General features: G+C 38.1%; 1 protein-coding gene across 7 annotated transcripts in view; it reads right to left on the minus strand.

Moving 5' to 3' along the window:
- The window catches only part of SMARCA1 (SWI/SNF related, matrix associated, actin dependent regulator of chromatin, subfamily a, member 1), a 72,106-nt gene extending 61,545 nt beyond the window's left edge, over positions 1-10,561 (minus strand). For 6 of the 7 annotated variants that reach the window (XM_042974678.1, XM_042974682.1, XM_042974676.1 and 3 more), the window contains exons 1-5: positions 10,299-10,561; positions 5,543-5,629; positions 3,082-3,248; positions 2,655-2,755; positions 2,448-2,548 (exon numbers count right to left, since the gene is read on the minus strand). In XM_042974678.1, coding sequence (XP_042830612.1) covers positions 2,448-2,548; positions 2,655-2,755; positions 3,082-3,248; positions 5,543-5,629; positions 10,299-10,469 — 627 coding nt within the window. In that variant the 5' untranslated portion in view covers positions 10,470-10,561. The remainder of the gene's footprint in view (positions 1-2,447; positions 2,549-2,654; positions 2,756-3,081; positions 3,249-5,542; positions 5,630-10,298) is intronic. The other variant, XM_042974677.1, reaches the window with a different exon arrangement.
- Between the last annotated feature and the right edge of the window lie 3,671 nt (positions 10,562-14,232).

Genomic DNA, 14,232 nt, shown 5'->3' on the forward strand with positions numbered 1-14,232 from the left:
CTGACTTCGGCTCAGGTCATGATCTCGCGGTCTGTGAGTTCGAGCCCCGCGTCGGGCTCTGTGCTGACAGCTCAGAGCCTGGAGCCTGTTTCGGATTCTCTGTCTCCCTCCCTCTCTGCCCCTCCCCTGTTCACGCTCTGTCTCTCTCTGTCTCAAAAATAAATAAACGTTAAAAAAAAAAAAAATTAAAAAAAAAAAAAAAAAAGACCGGCATCCAGCTCTGCGCAGAGCATGGAGCCTGCTTAGGATTCTCTCTCTCCCTTTCTCTCTCTGCCTCTCCCATGTGTATGCACTCTCTCTCGCTCTCTCAAAATAAATAAATAAGTAAACATTTAAAAATAAATAAGTAAAAATAAAAAACATACTGAACACCATGAACCCACCACCTAACCCATGAGGAAGGGAATGATGTCCTATGCTGTGTGGCCTTTTAAAACAGTTTCTGGCTTTATCTCTATGCAAGGTATATATTTTCTTTTATAAACCTAGGCTCAAAACTATTTTTATAGGGTTTATCCTAATATTTCACTTAATGAGATGCATCAAAACCTTAAAATACTCAAAATTCCTTAATCAAGTAATTCCATTTTTAGGAATCCTATGGAAATAATTTGAAAGGTACAGAAAAAGTAAATTACAAGGGTTCTCACAACAGCATTATTATGTACCATATACACGTGTATCAACCAATATATACTATATACATCAGTCCAAATGACCAGCAATAAGGGAGGATATTAACAGAATTATGGTAACTCTCCAGGATTATTATACAGTAATTAACAATTATTTTTACAAATATTTGAATTATGCAGAAAATATGTATGAATGTGAAGAAATCAGAATACCAAATTATATGTACAATATGATCTCAACTATGTAAAATAAATACATCCAGAATTAAAATGCTAAAATGAAAGATGCCAAAATGTCAACTGTGGTTATTTCTGGGTAGCATAATTATAATTTACTTTCAATTTTTTTCTTGTTTTTTTCCCAAATTTTCTATACTCCTTAAAGTATCTTTCACTTTTTTAATAAAAAGTACCTGGTGTCAGCATAAATTCAATATGAAGGATCTTCAGATCCTTCATGTTTAAAGGCTGCAGTCAAGAGGAGCTTGGGGCAAATAATCCTGGTCTTTCTGCTATCCAATTAACCAAGCTCCTCCCCTCCTGAGCTAATTGTAGTCTCCAACCCAGAACACTAAATATAAGGAGCTACAGACCCTTGATTTTAAATTTTTTTTTAATGTTTATTTATTTTTGAGACAGAGAGAGACAGAGCATGAATGGGGGAGGGTCAGAGAGAGAGGAAGACACAGAATCTGAAGCAGGCTCCAGGCTCTGAGCTGTCAGCACAGAGCCCGATGTGGGGCTCGAACTCACGGACCGTGAGATCATGACCTGAGCCGAAGTCAGACGCTTAACCGACTGAGCCACCCAGGCACCCCGACCCTTGATTTTAAAGGACCTCCTGCCACACACCTAACAGTTGCTTAGCATCTATGGGATCATTACTACACTACATGTTATAGAGCATAAACAGTCATGTGGCTCTTCTAGAGAAGAGTGATTGCAATAATGGCTCCAGAGTTTCATAAATAGGAATATCACTGGGTCATATAGATCTAGAACTCCCCCCAGTCCTCTCTTAAATCACATTTAATTTATTTTGTCTTAAAATACCAATCTAAGTCTTCATATACTCCCCCAATCTGCTGAATTAGCATCTTCAATGGACTAACTTTTTCTCTTTGGTCATTTTATTTATATGTCCATCACTCCTGAGCTTACTTCCCAGGCCCTACCTGGTATTCTGCTAGGTCAGAACTCAACATTGCTCTTTACTTTTTTTTTTTCCATCTATTCACTTTCTCACTGCTCACACATTGAGGCATTTACATTTATTCATTCATGCTTTCATCATTTATTGTCTGGTCTATTCATTCACTCATTTAGTGTTTGGTTTATATACCCCACCTCATTACCAAAAGGATTTCAGGTAGCCTACAAATAAAACATGTTTCAGGTGGCCTACAGTGAAAACATGGAATGTAAATTAATGGTAAAATAGATATAAAGAAGGGCCAAGATTAGAAGGTATTGAATAGGAAAAGACACAAAAGACACAATGGGCCAACCATTACATTACACAGGTGCTCCATTTTGGCATTCATTTTGGCTCTGAGCTTCCTGGAAGCCAAAGTATAAATAAAAACAAAAGTACAAGGAGGTTTTTTTAAACCATTTGAGGAAATCACACTAAGAATTATGTAGCCTGTGAAAGTGTAAACAATCCTAGACTTTACAAACGCCTTTTACATTATAACTAAATAAAGCAATTAGCCTCCAGACCTCAGGGGTGCAATATAGCTCAGGCACTTCAAATTTACAAAAAAAAAAAACTGATAACTGAGATCCTGTTTTTAGCTATCATCTCCTTACCATTTCATCTGCCAAGATACCATTGACTCCATTTTCATACAAAGAGATCAACCAGTTCAGCCCTCGAATCTGATAATCTCTCAATGGTCCTCCTTTCACATCTAAAAAAGAAATCAAGATGCCTCATACTTTTATTAATATAATCAAGTAAATTTTTTCTAAAATCAAATTGGGAAAAAAAAAACACCAACATGATGAGGTACTTACATGAAGGTGACACCTCAAATCTAACACACACATTAGATGTTTTCCGACTCTCTGAGAGTAGCTCTTCATCTTCTTCTTGTTCCGTGCGCCTGTGGCGGTAGCTGAAATGAAAAGAAATACCTTTATGTTCAACACAAATGTTAAAGTGTCAATGAAGTCAGTATACATCGCTAGTATCTTCATGAAAAGAAAATGAGTTACTTAAGGTCTTGCTTAGAAGTTGGTAGAACCGGCTTACATTTTTACTGATTTCTAGTGAGAAAAACTTGTTGCCTCCAAAACTTATTTACACTGACAATAACCTTATTTTTTGAACATAGAATTATACTGAATAAGTGAAGAAGGAATGAGAGTATAAGGAGGGAGAAGGGGGGACAGGATGAAGAGAGGGAAAGAGGGAAGAAAGTAGAGAGAGATGCCAACATACTCTCCAGCAGAAATTAAGCTCTGCTTGTCATCTTTCTTTATTCGAGGACGTCCCAATTTCATGTTCAGAGGAGATGTTGGAGATTTCTGTGCTGACGGTTGAATGAAATGTGCAAAAAGTTCTGTTTGCTTTAATAAAAATTCAAATCTCTTTGCTCGGTCTGCTTTCTAATGCACAAAAGAAAAAGTAATGATTTTCTTTTTTATTTGCTCGCAGTTATTTAACAAACACTTACATTGCCCTTACTTTGTACTATGTTCTAAGCACTTTAAACATACTAACTCATTTAATTCTCTTAATAAACCTATGAGGTAGGCACTAATTTTTTTTTTTTTACATTTTACTGTCCATTTTACAGATGACAAAACTAAAGTACCGAGAGGGTAACTAACTTGCTCAAGTTCCCACAGTTAATAAGCACCCAAATTTGAAAAATGGCATTTTCAGATACTCTGAATAGAAGCCAAGTGATCTAACAGAAGTAAATGCCCCAATAAGAAGTATCCTGTTGGGGCACCTGAGTGGATCGGTCTGTTAAGTGGTTGTGCATCCAACTTCTCAGGTCATGATCTCATGGCTCTGTGAGTTCAAGCCCCGTATTGGGCTCTGTGCTGATAGCTCAGAGCCTGGAGCCTGCTTCGGATTCTGTGTCTCTGTCTCTCTCTGCCCCTCCCCAATGCACAAGCGTGCACACACATGCTGTCTCTCTCTCTCAAAAATAAGCAAACAAAAAAAAAGAAGTACCCTGCTTAAAGAGTAAGGGTCAGAAAGCAAATCCTCTTTCCAAACCATAATGATTTTCTTTTCCTAGTTAACAAAATAAAGCATCATAATATGTAATATATCCTAAATGCAGAAATATGAATTATTGGCTTTGATATACATATACCATAAACTGATCTCTTAAGAATTTATAAGATTTGGGGGAAAAATACCCATACACATATAAGTAAAATAGTTAACATATATTAACTATTAAAAATTTATATGTGGGGCACCTGGGTGGCTTAGTTGGTTAAGTGTCTGACTTCGGCTCAGGTCATGATCTCCCTGTCCCGTGAGTTCGAGCCCCGCGTCGGGCTCTGTGCTGAAATCTCAGAGCCTGGAGCCTGCTTCGGATTCTGGGTCTCCCTCTCTCTCTGCCTCTCCCTGCTCACACTCTGTGTGTGTGTGTGTGTGTGTGTGTGTGTGTGTGTGTGTCTCAAAAATAAACATTAAAAAAATTTAATTGATATATTCTATAATTTCTCAATAAATTGTAAAAGGTCATGTAACTTGTACCATATTAATGAAATAAAACTTCACTAAAAAATCTTAGAAGATCAAAAGATGTATACATTATTCTAAATGAAGAAAAAATGAAAATGATTTTTTATTTCCCAGTCACTTTCTGACCACAGGGTAGGGAATATTTGATTGCTAATGAAGGATGCATAATTAATAATACCAGAAACTTACAAGAATTCATTAACATAAACACAAGAATTAGACAAACATTCAGACCAGAAGCTGGAAGGAGGCCAAAACTTTTCCATTTTATGTTATCCTCACTGGAATGTTGTTTTTAGAGTTGTTAAAACATTAACTGTCTATGTTAGATGTGACCTTAAACATTAAGGCATGGAGTATGGCAAAATCACTATGAACAACCAAAAAAATACTTCATTTCTACTTATTTTTATAATATTACTGCAAAAGCAACCCCTCAACAAAAAAATTCAGTTCCAACTACTTGTTAAATTTCTCTTTTGAGTTAACCAAATTCACTGGTTTTGAAAGATCCCAGGGCATAAAAGATTAGTTAAAATGAAAGCTAAGATATGGATTTTAGTAAATAAAAACTAAATAATTTGAAATACACAGCAAAGCAGTAGGTGGCATAATTAAGATTATACTGTTTAAATACGTAACATTTTCATGTACTGGGAAAATGTCCTCTCCTCCAGAGAAAGTGTTACTGTATTACATGTCTCATAATATGTAACATTCATTCAAATATCGAAAGCAAGAACAGAGGGAGAAAAAAATATCAGTCCAGCTCTGTGACCTGATTTCTTTAAGCCATACTGATATTCCCACTGATATTTTCACTTAGTGGATACAATATTTCTAGCATAAAGCATCTTATTATGAGATAAAGAGTGCTGAACAACAGTGAAGAGATGTGGTTTCTGTTCCCAACTATTTCATATAGTTTTTCTGCTCCTTATTTTCTCATCTGAAAACGAGATTCATTTATTCAACAAAAATCTACTATAATGGATTTATTATTAAATTACTTTCCAATTCTAAAATCTATGATCCTGTATTCATTATATATGAACATGTATCGTTTTAATCTTTCACATCTCCTCAATAAAAATCAAGTACAGTGAAACTAATGTTAATATTGGGTGCCAACTACAGTTCAATGACAAAAAATCAACTACATTATTCATGATCAACCCAGGAATATATTTACCATTTTCTCTTCATATTCTGGGTCCATTTCCTTTTCAGATTTAGAAGCTTTAGCAGCAAGTTTGAGCTGAAATGAAGAAACATTTTTCTAGAATTTCAAAAAAAAAATAAGCCATCAAATTGCAAAGCAAGATCTTAAAAATGGTCGACATTGTCATTTGAAGAAAGTAAAAAGTAATTAAATACTAAATAAATAAATCAACATGGGCCACACATAGACCAATGATGAGAGCATGTCATGAAGCAGGGCTTATGATTAATCCAGTTCTGTGCACCTGGGGTCCAATAAAAAATCTGTATTATAAAAGCTAGAGAAAGAACATTAATTAAAATAAACACCAAAAGGTGAAACATTGAGCCATTTCATCTATTTTTTAATTTCAAACATAAGAAAGTACAGAACCATTGAATAGATTTAAAATCTAGAATATGGTAATATTATCATCCACAAACCAAGGAATTCAAGGAAAGTAAATATTAATTCTCAGAAACACATCTTTATGTAATAGAAACGAGCCAAAATTTCAGAAGGAGACTATGGTTTCTGTTCCTGAAAAGACACTTTTTCATTGTTTTCATATTCTAATAAGAACATTTAAACTTTTTAATGTAATACATGTTAATTTCTATTTAAATAATAACACAATACAGTTTTAAACTTTTGATTTATGTTAATTTTTCCCAACTGGAAAGAAAACTATTTTAAACCCTGTTACATAAATATTTTGTAGCAGTTTCTCAAGGTTATCAACTATTAACATCTGATATTTAAAAAGTTGTGATTTAGTGAAAACTAACATAAGTCAGCTTCTTCAAAATATTGAAATTATCTGGGGGTTATTTCATGCACGCTATCCTTTGTAAAGATAAGCTTGTACTTGCAAATATAATTATGTATATAGAATATACCTCCTTCCCTATAAGAAATAGAGAAATAATAAAAACACAAATCTACCGTTTAGTATCAGAGCTGAGAGTATTTCAGTTTTAACACAGATTTTGCCCAAGTCACAAATCAGTTTGTGAAAACTACAGAAATTACGTCCATTTTATCATGGCTTTTGTCAATCAGTTCCTGAAAACTTAGATCATAAATCAAAACCAGAATGTGATGTTAAACATAAAAAAAACATAGCTCCAATAGTTAATGAATGTCTTCTAACATTTACTGAAATTCCTAGTTTAAGACAATTCAAACTAAGATTATGGAATTTGACCCTGGTCAGTGTTCTACTTTGAAGCACTGATCAGATATTGTTCAGTTATTCTTAACCCAAATAATAGCCATCTTGATTTAAGCATCGCATACATATATATCGTCTATGTGAGATGTTTTGAATGTAATCCTGGATGGACAAGAATAGAAAACTGCTAAAATCCCCTCAATCCCACTCTTTCAAACTGTCCCATGTACTATAAATCTGATTTTATTTTCAAAGCAACAAGTAACGGAATACTGGGTAACAAAATTCACACCTTTATCATTCCTTGAAAAGCTATATGAAGTCTAGTTTTCAAGTTTCAAAACAGTGAAAATTACTTCACATCATATACACAAGTATATATCTAATAGTGTGGGACAAAGACTTCGCTTATAGAAAAATTAAGGCTTTAATTAGAAAAAAAAACTTTACTCAATACACTTGCCTACCTTGTGGTAGAATACCATAAAATTTAATTATATGCTAATTAAAATTCCTAATCTTAAGCAGTGCTATTAAAAGCTGTGGGTAATTACTTAATTGGCACTATCTTCCACAACAAATTTTAAAATACCTACCTTCTAAACCTTCTCCTTTGCATATGTTTTCAAAAATACACTTCTTGTACAAGAAAACATAAAAGGATATTTTAATGAATTTCCTATGGATTTCATCATCTGGTAGTTTAGATGCCATGAGAATGTGGACAAGGTCATCAAGATGCCCTTAGAGACCATGACCTTTTTCTTGATGTTTTCATTACCAAAAATACCAACTCCAACTTCCAGCGTTAGGTTATCCACTGTCACTTAAACCAAGTTAAGCTCAAGAACCAGAACGTAAACAAAAATACGTTTCTGTAGCTAAATGTCACAAGTCAATCAACCAAATTTCATCTACTTTATGCATCACAAAAATGCTCTTACTCAGAGCCTATTTTCTTTTACTTGATATACAATTCTAGCAAGTTTGATCATCTGACTTGCCATACTACAGAGAATAAAAGCAACAGCAAATGACACAGGAAAGATCACTTAGAAGAAAGCACAATGTCAACAGCAAGAAGGGATGGCAGAAGCCCAGGACTAAAAGAGGAGTTCCACTGCAGTAACATCCCTTTTCCTTACTATTCAGGCATAATTATTTCCCTCTCCCTGCTGCATCACTTGTATTTTTATATTTTGTATTTTTACAGTTGTTTTAAATGATTGTATGGTTTTGTTACATCTATGTCATTTTATCATATGTTCTTTCTGATGAAAGTAGATGAAGTTTTTAAAAAATGATAGCTAACACCTGACAATTGAGGGAGGAGAGTGAAAAGTCATTTAGGAAATCAACACAATACTGGGGGCACTGGCTAACTCAGTCGGTAGAGCATGCGACTCTTAATCTCAGGGTTGTAAATTCAAGCCCTGTGTTGGGCATGGAGCCGAGTTTAAAATTTTTTACAAAATCAACACAATACTGGAAATGTCCGGGAAGTGGTTATTTGAGGGGGAACAGCCTCCTACATCTCAAATGCCTATGTATCACTTCCAGAGTACAGTAACTGATGAACATGAAGGAAAGTTTAATCTACATTTTCAGTCCATCACTTAGGCAGTCAAGGTAGTGAGCAATCTATTTAGATGGAGTGGGGGGAGTGCCAAATTACTTTATTTAAAGGAATGAAATGATAAACATGAAAGAACTTAAGTAGATATTTGGTACTCTTTAGATTTTTGAGAAAAAATTAAAAATGAAAGATGTGGTGACTAAAATAATCAACTTAAAGTATTCAGAAAGTTCCTGCCATGCAACACCTCACTTCCCGATGCTGAGCAGACAAATGAGATAGTATTAGGACAACTTCTGATGAGGCTATAGAATTCATTAACATATGTATCAATTCAGTGTTTGTTACATAGGTGTTTTTTTATTGATTCCCAATCTTTCCACAACTCAAAAAATGTACACAATCTGGAAATTCAACAATCTTTACTGCCATACAAAAGAGTTTATCCCTTACATTTGCACAGTCTAGGGAATAAAAGGCACCTAGACTCATTGGTGAATTCCCCAGCATTTGATTTTATATTGATACTTCGTATCTGAACCATCTTTACAATACCATGTTACTGATTCAAGTACCACATAGATCTTAAAATGTGTATGTTTTGTACGGTTTTCACTTACCACTACAATTGTCTTTCTGTTTAGTCAACCTTGTAACAGTAAAATATATCACTTTAAACAAATGCTGGATTTAAAATTACTAATTCACGGCAAAAGGTGTAAATTGCCTTCAAAAGCTTTTCATTTGGTCGCATCGTACCATATAATAATTCAGACAAAGCCAGTTGAGATCTCTAAAGCATAATTTTAATTACCTACCGTTGTTTTAATTGCGAGATGTCTACTCGTAAACGGAAAAAAAAAATCTACCCATAAACGATGCATTCTACAATTTAATTATACATCAACAATCCTTATACCCCATCTTATTTTTTATTCTGAACGTGTTTCATAGTTTCATTTGCATGTCTTGGTCCATATGAAATATGCCTTATGGAGATAATACATATTTTCTGGATTTGGCTTTAATAGGTGTCTGAGTGGTCCCTTTATGTATGTTAGCAGGAGCTCATCCTAGCGACGCTGGGTTAAAGAAAAAGAAAAAGAAAAAGAAAAACCCTGCATGTGTCCAGGAGCCAGCAGCGCCCACTAGGAGAGGGAGGCGGAAGCCTGGAAGGCTTGGGGCCGGATTGGGGGACCATTTGGGTGGCCCTGGAGTGAAACACTATACCGTCAGGGGCGGGGCAGGAGAGGGTGAGGGTGCACACGTTGGAAATTTTCCTAAGCCAGCGTCCACGGTTCCTCAGTTTGGGGTCTGGATTGCGGGGGAGCGGGTAGCACGCGGAGAGCTCATTTTCTCGGGGTGACACCCCCGCTTCAGCAGGCGGGGACCAAACGAACAAGGGATGATTTTTTTGCTGCCACCTAAAAGGCCGACATGGCCATTCAAAAAAAATAAAAGTCTCTCCTATCGTCCCTCCGCCTCCCAACCACCAGCACCTTGAAATTCAAATTAAAAAATTGTAAACCCCAGCAGAACCCCTTTCGCGCGGGTGTGGGATTGAAGGGCCCAGATTTCCCAGGCAGAGGCCGACGGGAAGGGGGGGGAGAGGGAGCGAGCGAGAGGAGAGGGAGAGGCGGAGGCTTTTTCCTGCACAACCCCATCCCCCACCCTGTTACCCCAGTTCCGGGAATGTGGATGGGGCCGGGGGCTGTCGAGGGGCGTCCAAGCCCCCCAAGCCCCGGGATAACGGGCACCCTCCGCCCCGCGCCGCGCCCGCGCCCAGCCCCGCCCCCGCCCTCCAGGCGGCATGGAGGAAAGGGGGAGGGGAGCGAATGCTAGACTGTTCCGCCGCCCCCCACTCCCAGCGCGCCCGCGGCCCCCATCCCCGGTGAGCTCCGCCGGTACCTGTCGGCGCCGAAAGGTCAGGGCTTGGGCCCCTCGGAGGGGCCCGGCTCAGGATTTGTTGACTATACACACACCCCCTTCCTATTTACCTCCTTCTTCTCGCCCTTCTCCGTGGCCACGGTGGCTTCGGTGGCCGCGGCGGCCGCTCCCTCCTCCTTAGAGGTGGATGGCCCCGGCTGCTCGTCCTCTATGACCACGATTGTGGCGGTCGCATCAGCAGCTGCCACGGTGGCTGCCACTGCAGCGGTGTCCGGCTCCATTGCGTTGGAGCGGGAACGAGGAAGGGGACGAGGGCTCCTGGGCGGCGGCAGTGGCTGCACTGGAAAGAGCTAGATGGAGCAGGGGTGGGGAATCACTCCGCTTCCAACCCCTTCGCTCAGCCCCCCCTTCTTTAAATAACCCTCAACCCTGCCCCACTTCCGTCCACCCACCCTACGTCATGGCCTCCCCCCGTCACCCTCCCCCCTTCCTCCACCCCCCCCCCCCTCAACGATCGCGAGACTCCCCCTCCCCACCAAGAGCCCGGGCCGGCCCGCACGACCAACTGTTGCCTGAGTGTGGGGCGCGGACTGGGGTTGAGGCGGGAACCCACAAGCCCGCGGCTCCCTAAAAATCTCCCTTCCCACACGCCCCCAACAGTCAGCCTGAGCTCCCCACGCATATGTGTGCAGAAGGAATCCTCTTTCCCTTAAATCTGCTCTTTGTACCTCGGGGCGCTCTCCCCTTCTTGCACAAAGAACTTTTACTCTGCTTGTAACTGCACTGTAAAAGGTCTCACTATTTGCAAAGCAGAGAACCCCTCTGGGGACTGCCCTTTCCCAGGTCCCAAAAGGGGTATTGGTGGTGCTATTCCCACCTTTGGAAATTCTGCAGAAGGAGAAGCATTCCTTGAATCTCTTGATTACAGCTGCAAACATTGTCTTACAAGGCAAAGCGTGACACTTGGGTTTTATGTATATTTGCTCTATTTGCAACTCTGATACTTCTCAGATGGCCAAAGTGCAGGAGCCCTTCTGTTGCCATCACCGCTGAATTTTAAAACTCGTTGCGTGGGGGACAAGGTCAAGGGCCTCAGAGAACCTGGGGCAAATCATGGTAGAAACCCAATATTAGTAATTGGATTAAATTACCTTGAGTTTTTTGGTATGTGTTCTTTTTGTATCCCCATTATTAAGTAGTAATTAAACACCAATAATAGGCATAATCATGGATATAAAAGCATTTTGTAAAGGGTGGGACAGTAGGCAAATGTCGATTATTAAATATTATTGTTTTTATTTCTCCTCACCATTTATTTTGATCAATGATGGGAAGATTTACATCTTTCTAGATTTTGATCATTACAGACGAAAGATAGCAAAACAGGTGGAAAATAGTATACCAAACAACAATCACAAAATCTACAATTTCCAAAATGAAGCAAATACTTTTCAAAGTGTAAACAAATCATGATTAATTTCCCTCAACACACCTTCCTAAATTACCAACTAAAATTAAATGTGATTTCTATGAATAGCAGGAAAGCACACAATTGCCCCCCAAATATATCCCTTTTTCCTGGGAATAATAGCCTAAATTCCTCTCTGTTTTAAAGTTGTGACTGCTTCATATGCAAAATCCTTGTGACATTTTACCTACTATTGGTCATTTAAACCTTAGTGTAAAGAGGTGTGAGATACTGTCCAGGGACTGGTTTTGCACAGAGGCACACAGGTTTTTAGAGGCAAAGAGCAAGACAATGGTGATTGAAGGAGTGTGTCACTGAGACTGGTAGTGATAGCTTTGCTCTGATTTTACTTTCATTATTTTTATCATTTGCCCTTGTTTCTCATCCTGAAGTATACATGTGTAGTATCCAATGGGTGTGTGTGTGTGTGTGTGTGTGTGTGTGTGTGTGTGTATATATATATATATATATATATATATATATATATATATATACATAGCATATATAACAATGGTTTGTATTTCTGGAACATCAACCTTAATCAAAAAGTGGGATGGAATTAAACCACTTAACTGATCATTTGAAACACTATTTTTTCTGTAAAATATGCAGATGTATTAAGGAATGAACTGCAGTTTGAACTGTCTCCACATAAAAGCTTGAGACTTCCAGTTAGATATCCTACCCCTTCACCACCACCTTTTCAGTCTCCTCAGTCATTAAGACTTGTTTCATAGGGAAGTCCAGGAAGCACTAAAAGACAAGGATGTATGTATCCACTTGACTTGAAAAGGATCCTTCTAGAAAGTGTGATGAAAGATTTCTTTTTCATGAAACTGAAGCTATGGAAGGATATAATTCCCCTTTCCTTGCCTGGGGATTCAAAGAAAAAAGGGTTAGGAAATATTTATTATGTATTGGTGTGTTCCTGCTTACAAAGATACTTTATTCCACTGTATTTCTCATTTCCAATGTATAGTATTTCAGTTACACCTTGGGCTAAATGCACTCTTAGAGGAAATCTGGGAAACTCACATCCGTTTGTAATACCTTTTCTTTCGAAACATGTGTTTCAAGTTCCAAAAAAAAATAAGTTAGAAATTCATTTGGGGGCCAGAACATATTTGTGTGTTGGTAATTTTCCATATGTGTATAATGTGATCCTTCCTTTTCAGGATGACATGGCTGAAAGTGCTACCAAGTAATGAGTTTGGCTGGAAAGGTCAATGCTTGGTCCATAGACCTTGCTTCAGGATTCATGTAAATATTGCCCTTTGGCTTGTGGCAACAGCTGCTATTTACAGAGCATGTGCTATCCTTATTTGCAAATCTGCCTAAAATTCATGATCTGTAGACTTTGCTCAACAAAAGTCATCTCATTTCTGAGCCTACCCAACACCTTGCTCTATCTGTTGCTGCTACTACCTTCTATTTTGTCTTTTCATTTGAAATGGTCTTTAATTGCTGTACTCCAGTGAGGTAGGAGAACAAACCAAACTTTTGTAGAGGATCTTGGGGTCATATTTGGGAGCCTCAAAACCAATCCTAGTCTACTCGACAATACACCCATTTTGGCAGATAGCAAGTATCATAGAAATTATCCAATAGTCATTTTTGTATAGCCAAACAGTATCTGCCAGAATGCATGTCCAGTAGTGGTATTAAATACTTTGATAAAGTTTATGAAGGCAAGGTCAAAGACTTGGTGTTCATTCTCTTATCCTGTATCTGATATTTATCATTGAAACCACAGTGTGACTTAAAACTACATTGTGATCCCACTAATCAACGTTCTTTAGAAGTTGGTACAAACGATTCCAGTCACAGTATCTTGCTTACCAACTATAGTAACCTCTCTGTTCTTAGCAGTAAGCTTTCTCACCATTCTCCTTGAAGACATTTATGATATGTCATTTTTGAAAATATGGTTATTTCCTCAGCACTCTGTATATTAAGGAAAAGGTCATCATAATGGCTAGTATACATCAACCATTTCTTGAGCACTCACTATTGTACTAGGTTCCTGACATATGATGTTGCTAATCCTCCTGGTAATGCTATGAAATAAATGTTATTATCCCTATTTTACAGATCGAAAATGGAGACTTAGGGTAATAACTCATCTAAGGTTTCACAGCTAGTGAGTGACAAAAGCCAGATTCAAATCCCAGGCTGTCTGGCTCCAAACTTCATCTTTCCATTTTACCTTTATTAAGTTCTCTGTTCTTCACAGGGCTTCCTCTTCGACAGTTGAAATCATATTGAGAAAATTACTGAAAAATACTTTTGCCATCTATCTCCAAAGTGTTCCCTCTGGATTTCTGAGGAGACATTATCACTCTTAAGGCTCTGGTAGTATGCACGGCCAGATAATTTCTTAGGCTGTACATAAAAGTTGCTGTAAGGTGGAGATTAGAGAATAATTTGGGATTCTTGAACAGCATGTACCCAACGTAATTTCTCAGAACAGTAATGGGACTCAGGACACAGTGCAGAGTGGGGGAAAAGCTAACTGAAACAACTTATATGTGCAAGAGGAAGTGTTTGGCAAAATGTTGTACAAAACATTCGTAAAG

Source organism: Panthera tigris, chromosome X (assembly GCF_018350195.1).
Source record: "Panthera tigris isolate Pti1 chromosome X, P.tigris_Pti1_mat1.1, whole genome shotgun sequence".
Classification (NCBI taxonomy): Eukaryota; Metazoa; Chordata; class Mammalia; order Carnivora; family Felidae; genus Panthera; species Panthera tigris.